General features: G+C 34.6%; 1 protein-coding gene and 1 long non-coding RNA gene across 2 annotated transcripts; one reads left to right on the top strand and one right to left on the bottom strand.

The window, feature by feature from the left end:
• Nucleotides 1-1,336: 1,336 nt before the first annotated feature.
• Nucleotides 1,337-15,113, bottom strand: LOC128206899 (uncharacterized). Its single transcript, XM_052909634.1, has 3 exons — nucleotides 15,010-15,113; nucleotides 4,227-5,162; nucleotides 1,337-2,387 (listed from the first exon to the last, which is right to left on the bottom strand). The coding sequence occupies exons 2-3, from the start codon at nucleotides 4,507-4,509 to the stop codon at nucleotides 1,855-1,857; spliced, it is 816 nt and encodes a 271-aa protein (XP_052765594.1). The 5' UTR covers nucleotides 4,510-5,162; nucleotides 15,010-15,113; the 3' UTR covers nucleotides 1,337-1,854.
• LOC128206900 (uncharacterized) lies at nucleotides 6,651-13,178 on the top strand. Its single transcript, XR_008256614.1, has 4 exons — nucleotides 6,651-7,125; nucleotides 8,982-9,184; nucleotides 10,314-10,520; nucleotides 10,988-13,178. It is a non-coding gene; the product is annotated as an uncharacterized LOC128206900 (long non-coding RNA).
• Nucleotides 15,114-21,406: the final 6,293 nt, after the last annotated feature.

Below are 21,406 nucleotides of genomic sequence, written 5' to 3'. Positions count from 1 at the left end.
GGTTGTCCGTGTGATAACTTGACAATGCCTGCACCTTTGGCCCTCAATCTTGACTTGGAGGTGGGGCCTGACCAGTAGATGACCCCTATTGTTTTTGGGGGTCATCGGGCAAAAGGTCAAGGTCACAATGACCTTGAATTGTAAAAGGTTGTCCGAGTGATAACTCGACAATGCCTGCACCCATGGCCATCAAACTTGACTTGGAGTTTGGGCCTGACCAGTCGATGGCTCCCAGTGACCTTGAAAGCAAACTCGACAATTCCTGGACCTTTGATCATCAAACTTGACATATAGGATGGGCCTAACCAGTAGATGACCCCTCTTGACTCTAGGGGTCATCGGCCATGGTCAAGGTCACAGTAACCTTTAACGCAAAAAAGTTAACAAATCTTCTCCCAGTGATATCTCAACAATGCCTGAACCTTTGATCATCAAACTTGGTATGGAAGTTGGGCCTGACCAGGAGATGACCCTTATTGATTTTAGGAGTCATTGGTCAAATGTCAAGGTCACAGTGACCTTGAATGCGAAAATGTTTCAAGTGGTAATTCCAGAAAGTTTGTATTGTTCTCATGCGATTGGATATATCACGTGTACAAAAGGGTTGCAATTGATGTACATTGTAACGTTTTTTTATATTTCTTTATTCCGACTATGCATTTGGGATTTCATAAAACAAGGTAATGGTGTTTGTATAAAAGTGTCATAAAACAATGTTTTTCTGTTTCATGTATAAATTGATTTTCGAATGTATTATTTTTTTCATATACATCAATTGATTTTGGAATTTTCGACCGCTGGGCTTGTTCCTGTATTTTTCTTTGAAAAATCAATACTACTTGTTTGTTCATTATAGTTATATATACTTAATGTCTTTCTAGATTTGGTTTCAAATGTATGAGGTACGAGTGTACAAAGCAATATACCCCTCTTCTTCGAAGTGAGGCATAAATATTGAAACGTTTTATTGTTTGGCTTTGGTCAGCCACGTTCTAACTGTGATCTTTACAGCCTCTAAGTATTTTTGTTCAAAAAAGAGTTAAAAATCAAACAATGTAAGAACTACTTTAGGTCAGGGACAAATACCAATAATAAACGTATTCATTACAATAAATGATTTATAAAAAGCTGGAAAAAACCAAGTAGCAAAACATGTAACCATTCGTTTGTTTAAATGCACAAGGATCATACCATAACAAACATTCTACCAGTGATACACTGCATCGCATTGTATTGCATAAATGTTGACGTTACCAAAACAATCAGTGTTTACTAGAGGGTTCAGTCGGATTTTCGGCGACCAACCAAACACTTATTCAAAGTTAAACCGATAAGCCTCATTACAAGTTTCAGAAACATTGGAAACGTCTTAATCCTTGTCTACGTTTTGTAATGTGTTTTCGAAGTTTCTTTACATTTTCATTGAGAACATAACTTTTTTACTTGAAAATATGGCGAAACGGCTGCAAAAGGTATACTTGTTTTGAGAAATGATAAACAATTGTATCTTCTCATCGTTACAAATTCCTTCTATTTAATATCAAATTTCAAGATGTCATGTGCTTCATATGTATTTGCCACACCAACGTACAGTTTCTCAATGTCTCGGAAAAAGCAAACACAAGCTGGGTGTAATATTTCAAGCAGCCTGGTTATTGCGCCATTTGAAGTATTCAGCACGAAAACGATGTCACTGTCCTTTCCACAGACTAGCAGTTGAGTGGAATCAACGACTTCCAAGCCGAAAGGACATTTCAGCTCTGGGTTTTCAAAGGTTTTGAGTATTTCCAGACTCAGATTTAATTGTGTTATTGTAAATCGTCCAGCATCTGATGCATATATGAAGTTAGAGCTTCATGTTGCCTGGACTTTGATATACTTCAAGCTGTTGAATATATATTTTCCAGTTGTATTATTGCTTACTTCATGGATGACTTTACCATCCATTGTCATGGCTTCAATTTTCTTCTGCTGACCGTAACATACGTACAATTTATTTTCAAAACAATCTACGCCATAACAATAACCTGATACACTAATACTGTAATCAAGAGAAAGCTCGGTATCTCCGATGTATATGAACTGCATATTCTTAGTCTCATATGGCATGGTGACGACACCCTTGTCGCGCGACACAAGACACAAATCCCACGGTCTGCTCGAAAGCTCCAAGCTTGAGAGCAGCAAATTGCTTTTGGTGTCGAGCATCGTTAATGACAAACGTCCATTATAGGTAATAAGCAGACGCTCATCGGACAGGACAGTTATACATGATGCTGTAAGAGTACGCTGTAATTGAGGCAACAATGGAATCTTTCCCAATGGTTTTATTTCTTTCCGCATTATGTCAAAAGATTTAGCAGCTGATGATCTCACCATTTTTAAACCTGTGAAAAAGTTAGAAAAAATAAGCAATTTTTTTTTCGAGTCATTTTCTAAATAAACCGTGATAGCATATACTAGGATTTTGCCATTTAGAACAAACAGCATCCTTTTTTATATTTGTAATCGTCAATAAACTTGGTATTCTTGCTAAAATTCGCTTAATGTAGATCAAATATCAAAGACAGTCGAACCCCGTTGGCTCGAACTCTGAGGGACCGGCAAAAATACCTTGAGCCTCGGAAATTTCGAGCCAACCGGAAATGATTTGCTTTAGTATTAAGAAAGCGGTCCTTTACATCCAGTTCGAACCAACAAAGAATTCGAGCCAAGCGAGTTTGAGCCAACGGGGTTCATTTGTGTGTAAAAAATGCCTTTTATTGGCATATTTTGTTTGAGAGAAACAGAGAACAGGTCAAAATTCAAATACCGTATAAACACTATATGAACGCAAAAACTAGCCAATCCTTATGAAACCTGACCAGGATGCTGTTTCATAAAGTCCTGCTATATTTGATGTTGCATCAAGTAATCATTTCCAGGGTAAACTGATCAAATGTCATTGTATATTTTCTGAGACTAGAGGATACCTTTTCTAGATTATTTTTAGTGTTCATATCTTGTCATCATGTAGGTAAACAACAGCTTTCGTAGGACACACAACGCTTTGTCTAAGAAACGATTACAATTATCATGTTAAAAGTGCATGTTAAAAAATCTAAAAAATAAAAAAAGTAAACAAGAAACGGCGCTATGCGACAATACCAGGTTTTCAATGATTGGTAGAAGAACATCAGCCTCTGTTGTGAGATTCAGTTTCAACTGGTTTTTCTATTTAAAGTAACATTGACATTGACCTTGACCCTAAGGGTCCCAAACGAATTCCCGTGAAAGTCGTCCATAAATTTCTTCCTACCAAGTCTGGTCACAATATGTCAACCCTAACTAAAGTTATTCGGTACCAAACGGTTATCTATTTTTATTAACAGTTACCGTAACCATTTGGGCTCCAACTGCAATGCGATGAAAGGGTTCCATAAACTCTTCCTATATACCACATTTGGTCACCATATGTCAAACCTAACTAATTTTATTCGATACCATAGGAGAGTGTGTCGCCGCCCTCCCGCCGGCCCGCCCGTACAACCGTACAACGACGCATGCTTTTCAAATAACCAGGTTAAACTTTGTGAATACCTAGTCAAACTTATAAAAATGATCCTGTAAAAAGCAATAAAAGATGATAAAAAAGTAAAACAAATCAATCAAGGGCCATAATTTGTATTTAGGGTTAATGTGTAACCCAATTGTTGTCAATAGTTGTGTGAGGTATTAAGTCGATTAAATGAAGGGTGTAGAAGTTATAAATAAAATAAAAAAAATTGCCCTTAAACTTTTACCTGATGAAATTTGCCCGAAACCTTAAACATATGTTCCTTAGTAAATCAGGGGCCATATTTTGTAATAAGGATAACATGGAGTTATGTAACCTCATTGTCTGATGGTCCTGAACAACTGTGTGAAATATTAAGTGAATTGAATGAACAGTATTGGCGAAAATGCCGACTTGCTCTAAAACTTTAACCTGACGCCGACGCCGACGATGACGCTGACGCCGGGGCAAGTAGTAACACCTCCTTATTCTTCGGATAGTTGAGCTAAAAAATGGTACGAAATAAGTTACATATTTCTTTTTTTTTCAGGCATACACGTATTTTGAGTACAGAATGTAATTGTTTCAGTATACATACGAGTACGACTTTAGCGATTGGTTATATCATTGCTTATTTTTATTTTAAATAGTGTTCTCACGTAAAAGGGTAATAATACAAAGCGATACAAACTTTTCTCCTTGTCCATGTCTGTTTCTTTTGAAGAACCTTCTTCTACAATTACACCAAGAACCCCAGTAGACTGAATGAGCTTATCTATCATAGGGTTTCTCTTAAAACTATAGAAACCACGTGCACTACCTTCTTTGATATCAGCAACTGTTGTTTGACAGGTAGCTAACAATCCCTCAAACTGCTTTCCTTTGACGAAAAGCTTGGCAATATCGTCATGATTATTCGTCAAGTTAACATTTTTAGTCCCTAATTCTGATTTCTTAGCATATACACGTGCCATCCTGTCCTTCAAGAACTTTTTCTGTCTTTCCTTTATCTGGTTCAATTTTAGTGTAAGTTCATGTTCCTGTTTCGTTATCTGTGCATTTAGTTAATCTCGGACTTGTCTTATCTTTTCAAGCTCGGAGTGGGCTACCTCTTCAGCCTCACTTAAACATTTGTCTATTTCAGCTACGCAGTTTGTAAAATCTTCATCTACATCAAGGTTTCTCATGCCTCTAAATTCTTCACTGTCTACGTAGTCCTTCGCTACATCAGGGATATAAGTAATCTTGCAGCCTCGGTGTTCAAATGCAACACAATCTCCGCAGTGTACTGTATTGTGAGTTGGACAGTAAAATTTTATTACTTCCGTGGGGTGGTGAGGGCATAGTTCGCTGCATCGCATTTCGCCTTCTGATTTGTCAGATGTAGAGGGCATTTGCTCTTTATCAAGTATCGAATGATTCTTAGTGATCCCGAATTTCTTGTGGTACTTAATACACGGAGAACATAAGTGTTCCTTACAGTTCTTGCAAAATCCTTCGGCCGAAATCTTTGTGCCGTCTTGTGTGCACGGGAGACAGTATACTGATCCATCAGCAGATGAATTCTCACTGCCTGCCCCTCCTTCCCCCGCGGTGGGAATAGTTCTACCTGAAACCTCAGCCATTCCTGAAAATAAAAACATACAACATTACTATGATATCTGTTTACGAAGGAACCTTTAATACATTTAATAAATCAAAACATATATAACCGCTTTGTTGTGTTCTAAAGAATGAATTCTTTATACATTTGGTAACTTCAAATTTTGTCCTTTATAAATGTGACCTTGTCTGAACAAGAGCACCACGTTTCAAACGCCAACAGTCATCTGTTTTTAGTAGTATAAGGGGCAAAGCCCGGCCAAAAAGTAAGAGAGAGTTATTGAACTTGCTGTACATGTGTACTTTGACACTAGCAGCAACATGTATACAACTTTTAATGTGAATAATTTAAATGTTTAAGTTATGATCAAGTTAATGTTTTTAATGATTTGTTGTAAAAATTAAAGGAATACAACTTGACAATATTTAAAGCAAGCCAGAGTTGTAGGCATTACATTAAATGTTCGTATAGTCTCTGGCAGGATGCGAATAAAGTTTTCGAATTTATAATTAAGGCGACAATCAGTGTTTGTACGCCGACGACGACGCCAGGTCTATCCAAACAAAATATATGGCAATGAAATCATTAAATCATTTATCATTAAAAAATACTCGAATGCTCATGAATTACTAATAATACGTGGCTCATATAACTATGCCAAACAACTATCACTTAACATGGAACAAATAATAAATAAATTATATGCTTAAATTATACTGCCAATACGTTATAATATAACTTCAGTCCTTAACGTTACTGATAAACATACCGTTTGAATAAATCATAAGGAAACATTATTTAAATATTTCTTTACCAAAAACACTAAAAACTAAGTGTTAAAGGAACGTGTTCATGGTTCATAAACTACACTTTTTACAGATTTTTAATTACTAAATAAAGAGTGGCAAAACAGTGCTCAAACTTAGATACTGTCGACTGGAACCCTTCAACAAATGTTGATATATGCTCAAATATTGTCTTTGACGTCCATAACTTTAAAATGCGTTACTAACGCGATTCAACAAAAAACTGTAGCGTGCTTGTTTTATTGATAAAAACACGTGATTCAACCAATTTTTTCGATAGCTATTAAAATATCTTTCATCTTACAAGTACAAGTCCCTGTGGCCGAGCAGAAACGGTATCGGTTTTTAGACTGTCTGCTGCAAGCCGACAGTCTTTAGAGAGCGGTATTTCAGAAACGCGACTAGTCGCCTGACACGACATATTGCACATGAATATATTAATACACACCACCTGCGTAGCAACAGAACTACTTACGTGAATGTGGGGCGTCAAGTACCTGCTTATGTGTATTTAACGCGTTATTGCCTTTTTTATGACAAACATTGCGTGTTACTCTTAGTATAGTTGTACCGTTGCAGTTTGGTGAGTTTTATTGAACAAAATAATGAAAAATAATGAAAGTATAGCATTTACATACGAAGTCATTTTACCCTACATCCAATAGTAAGCTACATCACATGTTTGCACCCCGTGTGACGTCACACATATCCCGGCATTCAAGACTGACCCGGCAAACCCCGGCAAAGAACTTATTTTATGAATGAAAGCTATTAAGAAATAAATCATACGCGGTTAAAGAGTTCATGTCATGTAATATTTTGTGAAATAGCTTTTATGTTTCAAATGATTTTTTTCAGCAGCAATCGAACTAGTGTATTTGTTTGAGTAAATTATTTGGATTATACCTATCACAGTGTGTCAACGTTATGCCTATTGTTATTTTGGACTATAGGGTGTAGTTTTTAAAGTCATACACAATATGGCGGCGATTATGCGGAAATGAAATTGAATGTTACTTCGAACACGTTCTTCTACAAAATAACCGACCTGTATTTAGTGCTATTGCTTTAACATCAATCGAAGCAAAGATGGCATCAATGTATGCGTCTAAAAATGTTAAATTTAGATGGAGACAATCCAGAAATGAGCTGCCAGGAAGTGATCGATTTCGGACACGAAGGTACATGTACATTAGTCTAAAATAATAGACGTGTTATACGGGATTCTTCCAATCCCTAACGTCTAAATGGTTTTGTGCAAAAAGCGGGGGTGTTTGAAAAATATTGAAATTGTATTAAGTGAAGTATTTATGGTTGAAATGGATAATAAAGTAAAGATTTATATTCATATTTTACCATGGAAGTGCAAAGCTATTTTGCAAAAAAACAAGCATTTAATGCATTAAAACACATTATTTACCTTTTCATTAAAAGGAAAGTTGACTGACACAGACAACAATTATGCCAAGTGGAACAACTTGACCCAATCGTAATAATTCGGCCACCTCCGACAAGCTTCGAGATAATACAATCGTAACAACTCGGCCTTGGCCAAACAATCTGAACACCTCAGCCAATATCCAACAGGGATTGACTATCTCGAAGCTTACCGAAGATGGCGAGTGGTTACAATTGATGGCCGAAATGTTCCGATTGTTGTTAAATTGTGAACTGCAGCCTTGCAGGTGCCCTTCATGTATATATTGTTATGTTTTGACAGAATGAAATGAAGAAAAAACCATCAAACTCATAATTATTTGCTTGATATTACTTTTTGGTTACGGAATTTATATAAAATAACATTATCTGGTAATATTTCTTGTTTTTATGATATGTTATAGATGCAATATGCTTTAACCCGGAATCCCGATCGGAATAACTACCCACTTTTCGTACAAAACAATTTGTACGTGAAAGATTTGCTGTATCAAAAATCGTAAAAAAATCTGTCAACGTACAATTATTTGGATTAGAAGGTACATCTAGCTGATCTTACATCTCTTAGTCTAGATATTTGTACGTTGACGAACTCTTTTTACGATTAAAAAAAATGTATATATATATATATATATATATATATATATATATATATATATATATATATATATATATATGGCAAATCCTTCACTACAACATCTTCATGTTACTTTCAATTCAGAGTTGATTATTCACTAAAGTTATTTCGCTTTTTTAATTATTGTTTAACCTGAAACGTCTCAACCATCAAAAAAGAACATATAATTATGCTTCAATAGTCTAAAAAAATAGACGTGTTATATGGGATTCTTCCAATCCCTTACGTCTAATCGGGTTTGTGCAAAACAGGGTGGGGGTTGAAAGATATTGAAATCGTAGTTCGATAAGTATTATATGTTTGAAATAGATATTAAAGGTTTATATTCGTATTTTAGTTATTACCATGTAAGTGCAAAGATTTTTTTACACAAAACAAGCATTTAATGCATTTAAACACAACCATTTTACATCTATGTAAATCTATGCACCGCAGCCTTGCAGGTGATCTTCATGTATAACAGTTTATATCATTATGTTTTGACAGTATGAAATGAAGAAAAACACTCATCAAACTCATAATAATTCGTCAGCTTTTATTTTTTGCGTACATAACTCATATTTTAGATATATATAATTATCTGACCCGGAATCCCAATCGGAATAGCTAGCCATTTTTGGTACAAAAAAAATGTATGTGAAGGATATGCCATTTCAAAATTTGTAAAAAGATCAGTTAAGTTACTATTATTTGGACTAGTGCTTCAAGTGTTTGATTTATTGTCTCTATAATGTATAATGCACCTGTCAATTGTAGAGCCAAGCTGGTAGCTGCCTTAAAATCGGTTACCCGGTTAGCTCAGTTTGAAAGATCTCCATGCAAGTGTTCACATGGTCGTGGGTTCAAGCACCATACAAGTAGCATCTTTTCTCAAAGGTTTACTTTAGAACCCATCATCCAGGAGTAAACAATTATGATTTTTTTATTAAATATTACAGACCATGTTCTTTTGTAAACTTTCAGATTGAGAAGTGCCTGGATACAAGGCTAGTATTGTTAACATCATCTGATATAATCAACTGGAACAAAGCTGAAATGGCTGCCTGACCTGACTTAAAAATTGGAGGGCAGTACATCAGACTAGAAGATTAGAAGTATTGAGGTGGACAAAATGAAACATGAGCCTACCAAAGCTGACAGATTGCACAAGAAACACATAAATGCAGGTATTAACTGAGATATTGTAATTATTTTTTGAAACTTCTCATTCATTTAGGAAGTTCAGTTGAAACAGAGTTGGCAAAAAAAGAACAAAGGTATATACATTTTGAATTCTAATTCAAATGAGAACTTTACTGGCCAGCACAGAATGGTAAAATGCTAGTCTACCAATATAAATGTGCCTGGTTCGAATCAGTAAATCTGATGAATGTACTGGTTGTGTAGCCATATGTTTAAGCTGCACTCTCACAGATTGTCTGTTTTACCAACTCTTTTTTTATTTCTTGGTCTTGTAATGAATTATTTTATGCGAATTTCTGAACACTGGACATAACAGACAACAGGAAAAAGTGGATCGCTGCTTTCTTATATTAATTCAGTCAAAAAAGACAACTGAAAATATTGGAACGCTGTTTTCTTATTTCAATACGGTCAAAAGATGATGTTCTATGCCAAAAATCTCATTATTAGTAAAGCGTTAGTAATGCTTTTAACCATAAAACCAATAGTTACAAATGTAAATATAAAAAAGATGATCTTATCTTTTGCCAGCAGTCTTATTTCATCAGTTTTCATACTGCTTTTCATTAGCTTATTCCAAGCCAAAAAGTAAAAGAAGTTGTCAAAACCTTCAATCTGTGACTGAGAGTGCAGCACTCTTACAGATTGAACGTTTTGACTACTTTATTTATTTTTTTGTGTTGGAATGGGCCAATTTATGTGAAAATGCATGTTAACCATTCATATAAGATTGCTGACAATAAATTTGTCAGAAAATGTTTATATTTAAGTTCAAAATGTTTTATGCATTTTTCTTAAACCGTTAGTAATGCTTTAAGCCATAAAACCTTTGTTTTCGACCTGAAATATGGAAGTCTGCAATCTAATATTTTGTCAGTAGTCTTATATCACTGGTTTGCAGATATTTTAGCAAAAAAATAGGTCATTCCAAGACAAAAAATACAAAAGTTTTAAAAACAGTAAATCTGTGAGAGTGCAGCTTTAAATGACTAAATGTTTTGATTTGGCTCAATTTTCACCTAAAATCTTATAGTTTTGTGGCATCTAAATGGTTTGTTTTTAACAACATTACATGTGCATATGTATATATTTGTTCTTAAATTTGTAATTTAGATTGGAAGATTCATTCTCTGAAAAGTAGAAAAGGGCATGTTACATACTGTTATCACTGCCATGACAGAAACCATATTGAGGAGCTGGTCCACCTGTAGGAAGAATTGCGCTATTGGTTGGAGCAGCACTATTACCCAGCCATACACCAGCACTTAGTTTGTCATAGGGAGCATTTCTGAGCAGTTATGGAGACCAATAACTATGCAGGTATGTCATAATCAAAATCTTGGTTTATTATTTTATAATTTAGCATCTGTTGAGAAGAAATTTATTTCTAGATTGAAGGCACACACTATAGATTGATGCCCAAAAATATATTTCTTATTTTAATGCATTATCATGTCTAACTCATTTGACTTAAATGATCAAAGCAAAAGAAATGCAAATGATTAATCTGCAGATATACAAATGTAAGCTTTTTTAACTGGGGAAATTGTTGCCATAATTAAAGAAAACATTTATAATTAATAATGTTTAATCTGTACACAAATCATATGCCTTCTTTGTTTTAACCATCAATGTCAAAGAGTCCAGCATGATAATGCATTAAATTAAAAAAAAAATGCATTAATTTATATGAACCCTTTAATACAAAGACATTTCCTAAATCCAATAAAAAATAATTGAATATTGATGCAGAGTTCAGTTAGAATATAATATAACTTTTTTTGCAGTTGTTGCAGTGAAACTTGCACCAGTGTGTTTTCTGTGGAGATAAAGAGATAGTGTCCAGCAATGAAGACCCAACTCAAGATCTGACCTTGTAAGGCCAATATGAAATAACTGTGTGGGAAAATGGGAAAAACCTGCAGTCAGGAATGCACGGAAATCATCAAAAGAACAGTGTTAAATTAATCTTGAATAACTTGACATTTATTTTGTTTGACATATTTATTCATGGTGCAGTGAAAACTTTCTTTTTTTCTCATAGTTATTTAAATTTAGAATTGATAGGAGGGAACATCACTATGTAGTTTCATGTTCATAGTCAGATCAAAACCCATGTTCATGCCCAAATGAGCATTCGAAAATATCAAAATGGTACTTGTTGTATGTAGTGTAAGTTAATTAACATAATGAACAAAAATATTTAATCAATTTCAATTTATAATGCCCCTTTAAAAGAAGAGGAGTATATTGCTTTGCACATGTTGGCCACTACGTCCGTCTGTCTGACAGTAGGCCAAAGCTTTTCCGGGTGATAACTCTACAATTCCTAGACCTATTGTCAAACTTGACATGAAAGTTTGGTTTAACCAGTAGATGACCCCTTTTGATTTTAGGGGTAATATGGTCAAAGGTCACAGTGACCTTGAACAGGAAGGTGTCAAACCATACATCTGACTGATAAGTTGACAATGCCTGCACCTATGGCCCTCAAGGGGTCATTGGGTCAAAAGTCAAGGTCAGAGTGACCTTGAATGCTTAAAGGTTGTACTAATAATGACTGGACAAAGCCTGCACCCATGGCCCTTGAACAATTTGACTTTGGGGTTGGGCCTGATCAGTAGGTGAGCCCTATTGATTTGTCACAGACCATTGAACGCAAAAAGCTTGCCTGTGTGACAACTCGACAAAGTCTGCACCCATGGCCTTCAAACTTGAAATTTAGGTTTGGGGTGACCAGCAGATGACCCCTTTGGATTTGGAGGTCAAGGTCGCATCTCCAATATTGGTCATTAAAACTATGTCATTTACTTATTCCCTGCTGCTAAGAGGATACATGTTTATCAGCAAATATCAGCCGTCATCTGAATATGAGTGAAAACTGTACCAACTACCCTCATACTTTGAATAGCATAATCTTAAAACTGCATCAAAGGCATCTTTTGTCAATGAAAAACCAGCTGTCATTTCGGTCCATGCATATTTCATTCAATTGTCCAGATATTCTTGACAACATGGCGCTAATTAATGCTGCAGGTTTGAAATTTAAGACATTAGTTTTTTTTCTTCAGCACCATGCAGATTTATTAACACTTTTATAATAAAAACAAACTAGAAAACACATTTTAAAGATATTAGTTTTTTTCATGGTATGATGCCACAGCACCATGCAGATTTGTTTTCACTTTTATATCAAAGAAAGTAACTCGAGCACAAATTTTGTAGATATGTGGACTCTGTTGATAGAAGTTCTGGGAGGCATTTTAGGCTTGAAAGAGCATCATTTTAAAGTTATATTTTTATTATGTCCCTTGAATCTTGGGTATAGTTTGTATTGTATTTGCATTTTAAAGACATTGGCTTCAACAGACCCTAATGAAATGAAGGAATGTAATTGCTTACTGAAACTGTTATAAGCGACGTCATAAATTGAAGCAATTTTAACATAATGAATATGCATTTAACTAATTTAAAGCGGTTCAAAATTAGGAAATTTGAATTAAGAATCTTGTAGGCCATTGGATACATGATTAAGTAGGGCCAATATATTTGTGCTTATTATAATCACATTTATCCTTCTTCATCTACCTTAAAGAGTGTTCATCATTTGTATGAAATCATTTGATCACGTTTCATTTGAAAGAACTTTGCGGTAGTGTTTGCTTGCTTCAGTTACGTCACCGACAGTCTTGCAGCGCTTTCAGCGCTTTGATTCTATTTTGTTCTTGCAATGTTAGTGTTTCCAAATGCAGAAGTGGAAAGTTTATTTTTGGTGCCAAAACTGGTGGGAGTCCCTTTAGGAATGATAACGAACAGAGTCTTACCTTTTTGTGTTGATAAAAAACATAGAGTATGATTTGTTATGCCTTTTTGTGCATTTGCAGGTGTGGTTCCAGAAGTAATAGGTCGAGTTATTGTGATAGCTCAGGTGACATTGAAATTAAATACGTGTAAAAAAGAAACCACTATTTCTTATCTTATAATAAATAAGACTAAAGCAGAAATTCGTGTTTTATTTATTTGACCTTTGTTTATGATTTTGCACACAAATAAAGTTTCTTTCCGAAACCTTCTCACGCTCATTGTATTGAAATGTGCATGACTATTTTATGTTGTCAAAGTACGTAAAACAATATACAGAAGGAGAATGATACTTTTGAGAGATGTTTTACAAACATTATGCCCCCCGCCCCTGAGCACCATGTTGTCATAAATATTTGGGGAATTGATCATCTACTTGTCACGCCCAACCTCAACGTAAAGTTTGAAGACGTAGGTGCAGGCATTGTGAAGATACCACTCGGACAATTACGTTCAAGGTCGCTATGATCTTGACCTTAAGACCAAATGACCCCAAAAATAGGGGTCATCTACTGTCATATCAACCATACATGTAAAGGGTGAGGAACCTAGATCTATGCATCGTTTAGTAATTACTCGGACAAGCTAAACGCATTCAATGCCACTATGACCTTTAACGTTGACATGATGACCTAAAAGGGGTCATCTACTGGTCCCGACCACAACTTTCATGTTCAGTTTGAGGATAATATGCGCAAGCATTGTAAGGTTATCTCACGGATAAGCTTTTCGCATTGAAGGCCACTGTGACATTGACCTTTGACCTGATGACATATAAATCAATAGGGGTCATCTACACGGCCATTGTTAAGTTAACTCTCGTACAAGCTTTTCGTATCCAAAATCAATGTGACCTTGACATTTGAGTTGATAACGTAAACGTCAATAGGGTCGTTTACTGGTAACAACAAATATGCATGTCCAACTAGAGGACCAGGGGAGCAGGCATTGTCCAGTATCGCTCGGACAAGTTGTCCGGTTAGCGCAGTGGTAAGCGAGGTTAGTGGTTTGGTTAGTGGTCACCAAGCCGGACAAGAGGGGTTTCTCCGGGTACTCCGGTTTCCCCACATCACAAGACCACACTCTCGCGCAACATCGTGTCATCGAGAGTGACTTAGTATAAGTTAGCATAGCTTTCTTCACAATCGTTCTAAAATATATAACGTTTAAAATAAGTCAAGTTTGAGGACCAAAGGTCTAGGTATTTTCGAGTTATCACACGGAAAACTTATGGTTTACCGACCTACCTAACGACCGACAGACTTATTGACCGACCAGCATGTGCAAAGCGTTACACTCCCTCTTCTGCAAAGGGCGGGGGCATAATAACAAAGCAGGAACCCATAACGAGAAATGAAATATTCTTCAAGAATTATAATAAGGTAAGGCAGCTTTTATAATTTAAAAAAAACCCCAAAGGCTTAGGCATTTAAACACACGGAATTTGCTTTCACAAACACAACCCCAAAACGATGTGTTATAACTGCAATGTTATCAGATATTAAATATAATTTGTATTAACTTGTTCTTCTTAAGCCGGTGTGAAATGATCAATTTATAATTCAGCTTTATTTTCCACTCTTTCATACATATAATGCATGAAATAGAATACTTTTGAATCAACCTATGTTAAGGTCTTTCACTTCAATTCCTGAGCAGCCACTCTCATTGAAGTGTTCCTACTTCAATACAATATCATTATAGCGTTACCTAATTGAAGATTAATCAATAATGTATACTATATTCTTTACACGATACCAATGGTTTACTTTACAAAAATATCTTTACTTTTATTTTCTACAGTTATTTTAGTTATAATAATGTGAAACAGAAGTGATACGATGAGACACAAGATGTGAAACCATAATTTACATTGTCCGGAATGTGTACATCATCACTTTATATTCGAATAATAGATAGTTTACAAAAAAAAATTCAGCACACTTACAGCACATTATCATAATATGATAGTATAGAACTTAAGTGGTTTTTGAAACTTGTCCAAATAAGTATTATGTCAAATTAAACTACATTTTCATTTTAACTTGAGACGGATTAGCTTCCGGGTTCGCCAACAATGTTTAATTTTTTTATAGAATACTTTGCTCCTTACATATTCTTTCCTTTATATCAACCATTATTGTGATAAATAAAACAAAAACATAACTCTAATGATGGAGGAAGGCTGTACCCTTCTTTGTTATATCCGCTACGTTCGTTGCCAAGAACAACAAACATTTACTGCGACATATTTAGGTCAGTCTATGGCAATCATAAACAAAGGGAAACAACTAAAAAATCAGACGAAGGAGATAAAGGCTGTCAACGATTAATAGGTGCATTGATTGGTTGATTCCTTTATTTCCTCCATAAAGAATGAAGAGAATAAACGAGATGAAACAACCGCGCATATAATAAAATTAACGAAAACATTTTATTCTTAATAAATTATCGTCACTTTTCGAATAGAAATTCCAATTAATGTATACAATGTAATTATTGGAACGGTCCGGTAAAGGCGGACGTGAGTTCATGGTATAACATTCTGTTGGAGACGGAAGTACGTTCATAGTACATTGATGTACTTGTTTGGTAATACGCAAATAAGCAATGCCCGAGCCCCGTGAGGATTGGGACTTACTGTATATAAAGACCAGTGGACCCCTTCAGGGTCGAGCATACTTTTCTATGAAGGGATCTGTTTGCCTTGTTGGCCGCGCACGTAACATTATCATAAATCAATGACATAAGCTTTGCCCTGGTAATTTGTTTTGAAATTTAAAATCGAATTCGACCTTCAACAACACACTTCAAGCTGTTTTGTGTATTTTGATTTTAGTTAAGTGCATATAAGTATTTGATATATAGCGGCGCTTCTTCTGTCTGGCTATTGAGCTAGCTTTTATAGCAAACGGGCAAAACGAGTGGTCGTGGGTTCGCCCCCTACCAGGAAATAGTAAATCATTCCTTTGCAGTTTTAAAGTATGGTGTGGCCTAGCGTTATCAGGGGCGGATTCAGAATTTGACGTTACAGGAGGTGTAACTGAGGGGCGTAAACTTTTGACCTGTGCCCTCTCTAAAATTTATTTGGTTTAAAGTGTTAGCAGGGCAGTTAGAAAAAACAACCATTTCCAGTCCGAAATGGTGCATCTTGGGCGTATATATCGTTTACTTCTTTATTAAAATAAAAGTAAACTTGGAACGATTTTAGTGGATCCGGAAGTGATTATATAGTCAAAAAGATCTTGCTGATAAGCACACGTTTCTTTAATATTCTTAAAAAGTCATGAGGAAACGAGTGTTCCTAATATATGCAGCAAATGGTGTTCATTGTAATCATTCCTTGACTTAGCTTGTTGCATAAACATTATGGTATATATTTAAATGTGTGCTGATATCAAAGCTGTTCAACCTTTGGCATTGTTAACCAATATTCATTTTTTAAACATAAAAAGCGAATCCCGAAAGCGTATCTTCGCCTTATGAAATAAGCCTTTTTTTGTGCACTATGTATTTTGATAAGGTCATTTATTATATACCCATCATAAATACACACGCAATACATATCGCAAAATACGGTAGTCCGTATTCCACTCTAGATAGTGCAATACGACCGTATTCCACTCTTGTGACGTCACTACATAACAAGTATCGTTGCGCGATGTTAAAATGACGACTTCAAACAAAATAGTGCGTCGTTAAAATGATATTTATTATGTGGTTTTTAAGTGATCTAACCCGTAATGTATATAATAAAAGAGTTATTAGTATTGCGTTTTGATCCGGAATGTCGTATTCGACTCTCGTGAATTTTTGCATATTCTGATTTCGAATCTTCAGAAATTCACACGAGTCGAATATAACTTCCCGGATCAAAACGCAGTACTAATAACCCTATTTTATCAACTGTTAGTTTTGTTTGTGCCAATTCATTAACAGAATAAACAACAACAAGAAGCTCATGACCTCTTACTACGGGTGAAACAAAACAAACGATTATGAGAGCATTCTGCTGTATTTTATAACAATAATAACACGAGTTATAATACAGATTAATTTTCAGACTTAGCATGTATAAATCAAGAAATGCTTACAAAAATGTCAAACAAATAAGAATAAAAGTCACAGACATGATTCGAATAATGAAGTTTACTATTTTAAACGAAATTTCTTCCATATGCAGTCATAAGATGACCTCTTTATAATTGTGTATTTTAAACAAGTTTTAAACTTCGCACTTTCTTTTTCAAGTAAAAAAATGAAATATCACCATTGAAAACCGAAATAATTTTGGAATTGAGATTTTGAGGCGGTCCCATGAATCCGATTAGGTATTTTTCATGCCAAAAAAATCAATATCAATAAGAGCATATTTAAAAACATTTTTATTAAAAACATAAACATTTCAACTATTCAATTCTTTTTAAAAGATTTGGTCCGTCGGGAAGATATTTTTGATATTGATTTATTATATTTTTCATGATTTCATAATACCAAATGGATTTAAAAACTAAAAATAGAAAAGAATCATTCAATCCTTAAACAGGTTCAGCCGTGAAGATCAGCGAGATCAAAAACTTTCAAAAATATATGGCTTTCGGAAATGGAGAAACATTTTATTCTTCAAGTTAACATAGTAACATCTGCTGAAAATATAGTAAAGTATTTGTCATGAAAAGAGCTTAACCTCATTCATAAACAAGGCCAGACCTACTGATACCTAATACATTGTCAATGTGAACGTGTACATTAAAAGTATATATATATATCAATGGTGATATATATATATCCAATGCACACACAATAGTGAACAGTATAATTAAACCTATTCATGTATGTCAAATATTCAAAGGGCAATACATTCGCAAAATTAGTTATATATGACACAAACTTACATTTTGTAATGACATTTTTATACAAGTTGCATTGTCTTGCTTTATGACAACCAAATTACATTGGCCATACTATTATGTGCCAGCAAATGTTTTCACTCTTGTTCACAGTGGTCAGAAATTAGCACAATGAGAGCAATATTTGATAAGCATATCGAAGGGTAAAAGCGAAAAGGTTATATCTGTTTCTGTTTTTAATGTCACTTAGAACCTTTTCGCATTCATCCCTCGATATAGGGAGCTGAATTTCCTATATTCTGTACCCTGCTCATATGAGTGTTATTGGAAAGCTACTTAAAAATTAAAAGCAATCTAAATTACATCAAGTTAATCAAATAAATTACAAATTGTCTTTGCCAAACGTCATTTGATTTTAAATGAACTTCATTTTGCTTTCAAAGTCGTTACTTGAAACGGAAGTTTTGACCAATGGAAAATATAAAAGATATTATTTTGAATACAGGTTTAATAAACAAATTACACAAATTAACATTTACAAGTCAAGCATGTAAGGATTCTTTTATTTTTTCGAAAGTGTTTACAGGTAACGAATGACATGATTTGAGACAACGTAATGCTTAAAGGTGCAAGTCGACATCATATACGGAGAAGGTGTTCATATACCTATAAATACAAACTGTGCCAACATAGTGCGGAGTTCAGTATATAAATTACATTCTATCACAAAGTGATATTCTTCTTCCAATTTATTGCATGTTATACACTTCCTGTCTTGACGGGGGATACAGTTCGGACTATGCCATCGACCTGTTTCAATAGACCGATTATGAGATGAAAGAAGTAACCTAGACATTGCTATAGTTAAGGTATTACATACGTTACGTTTTAAATAATAATGAAATAATAAACCATACCAATTATTATCCGTCATCGGACATAGTGTAACAATTAACTTGTTAATAACCAGAATAAAGAAATATAAAAAAACGCTACAATGTACATCATAGCTCATTCGCACACGTTATGAAACGAAACGCATTAGAATGATAGCATGGAAACACCGGGAAAACCTAGTAATTTGAAGATCATAACATGACATTCGTACAATATACTCAACTGTATGTTTTACTTTTCAACATGTCATATCGCACCTAAAAACTAAAAAGAGAAACGAAATGTTGAAACGTTTTGATTTTTGGCCCTCCAAACTTACGTTTTAACTATGGAAGGCGTTAAAGAAGTGTAAATAAAGTTTTGTCCACAATAGATTAATAAATCATACTATTCTATATCCACTATCGGACAAGCAAAAAAAAGTTAATTATTAATAAACAATCATACAAAAAGCTACAATTATTTGCACATTTAATATTTGAAAACGCATTAGAATAATACAATACACAATGAACGATCAGTGTTACTAGTGGGTCCAGTCGAACTTTAAGCTTCCAACGGTTATCAATTATAGTAACAGTTCAATTGACCTTGACACTAGGGACCCCAAACTTAATCCCATGAAGGGTCTCCATACACTTTTCATATATACAAAGTTTGGTCACAATATGTCAACCTCAAACTAAAGTTATTCAGTACTAACCGCTTTTCTATATTTAGTAATAGTGACCTTGACTTTGACCTTGACTCCCGGGGCTACAAACACAATCTCATGAAAGGCCTCTATAATTCTTCCTATATACTATGTTTGGTCGCAAGATGTAAACCCTAATTAAAGTTATTCAGTACCAACATTTTTTTCTGTTTTTAGTAACAGCGACTTTGACCTTGGCCCTATGGGCACCAAACGCAATCCCATGAAATGTCTCCATAAACCCTTCCTTTATATCATATCAAATTTAGTCACAATATGTCAAATCTTACTAAAACTTATTGATACCATAGGCGAGATTGACGCTTCCCTCCCACTGGCACGCCCGAACAATGACGTTCGTCATTCCTATAACCGGGTTTGACTTTTTATTTTGTAAAAACCTCGTTTATCAAAATCTGCCTGTCAACAGCCAAAGAAGAGTAAAAAAGAGTAACAAAAACGAAGTCAATCAAGGGCCTAAATTCATACTGAGGGTTAATATGTTATTTTATTTGTGCGATGACTATTGTGTAAAGTATGAAGGCCATTGCATGAACAGTTTTTGTAATCTGAGTTAAAACCCAAAATGCCCAAAAACATATCTTTTTCAGTCGATCAAAGGCAATAATTTGTATTTAAAATAACGTGGAGTAATGTAACCTTATTTTGTGATGGCCATTAGAAAGTATTTGATATATTAGCCCAATTGAATGAAGGGTATAAAAAACAAAACAAAAAAAAACTCAATTTTAACCTGACACAATGTGTCCTAAAATGTTAATCTTAGTTCTTATGTCAATCTGGCGCCATAATGTATATTTAGGATGAAAAGCAGCTATGTTACCATGTAACCTAACTGTAAGATGGTCGTCAGTAATAGTGTGAAGTATTTATTAATTGAAGCGTACAGAAGTCCTGGATACGACCACCTATATGTCCTTATATGCAGCATTTTATAGTAAAGAAATAATAAGTGTGACCTTGACCTTAGAGGAATGGACACAGGTGGTGAACGCAACACCTCGTCTTGGTATGTCGAACACTTGTGGCAAGTTATTTTAGTTTAAACAGTATTTATTTCAAATTTACATATACAAGGTATTTTAACAACAATACAAATAATAAGGATTGGAAAACAAGTAACTAAACAATTATGTAAATTTCTTTTCTCATAGTTATTTAGTTCAATAAACTTATAATATTCAAATCTGATCAGTATAATTAAAATAAAATGCGTGATATATTTGCTAGTTTACTGTGATCACGGCTGACACATGTAAATATATAATAGGTTTATCATCTCATATTTATATATAAAACGTCCTCATCTCCTTTACCTCATCAACAGCTTGACAATTTTCGTTATGAAGGAGAGTAAGTTGCATTACTGTAGAATCCCCTTTGATAACGCCAGACTGATGCGGTGTAATGAGATTGTTGCTGACATCACCATCAGCTAAGGAGAGAAACAGGACGATAGTTTGAAGGTTTGAGCTTGAGTTAGGAGAAAAAAAGTAGAAGATGGAGCTGCCGGAATACATGCTCCCTCATAAATGAATCTAAGATTGATGAGATCTGGGCCACTAGCCTTTCAAGGATCCATAAAACTAATAGCATCCTTCACATCCTGTTTAGGAACAATTATGTTCTCAACGGAGCTTCCAGACACAGTAATAATATCAGGAAGTGGATTCTGTGAATCGTCAAGACGGGAAATATGAACAAAAGAAGTTATTTAACACAGTTACTTTTTCGACATTTGTTGAAGCTTCAATGTTGTTATCACAGAAGGTGAGAATGTGGTTTGACGTGTTTATATTTGTGATTTACTTGACAGTTTTAAATCATGCCTTTGTTGAAGCGTTTGTTTAATTTAATATATCTACTAATTTTGTCTTGTTGTC

This window comes from Mya arenaria, chromosome 10, assembly GCF_026914265.1.
Source record: "Mya arenaria isolate MELC-2E11 chromosome 10, ASM2691426v1".
NCBI classification, from domain to species: domain Eukaryota; kingdom Metazoa; phylum Mollusca; class Bivalvia; order Myida; family Myidae; genus Mya; species Mya arenaria.
The sequence above is the reverse complement of the archived record's forward strand: the minus strand, read 5'-3'. Positions and strand labels throughout refer to the sequence as shown.

Excerpts from the sequence above, each read along its gene's own strand:
- LOC128206899 (XM_052909634.1), bottom strand. The coding sequence starts at position 4,509 with ATGGCACGTGTATATGCTAAGAAATCAGAATTAGGGACTAAAAATGTT. Across the intron at positions 2,388-4,226 it reads AGACATGGACAAGGAGAAAA|GTTTAAAAATGGTGAGATCA; the intron begins GTTTGTATCGCT and ends ACTTTTTCACAG.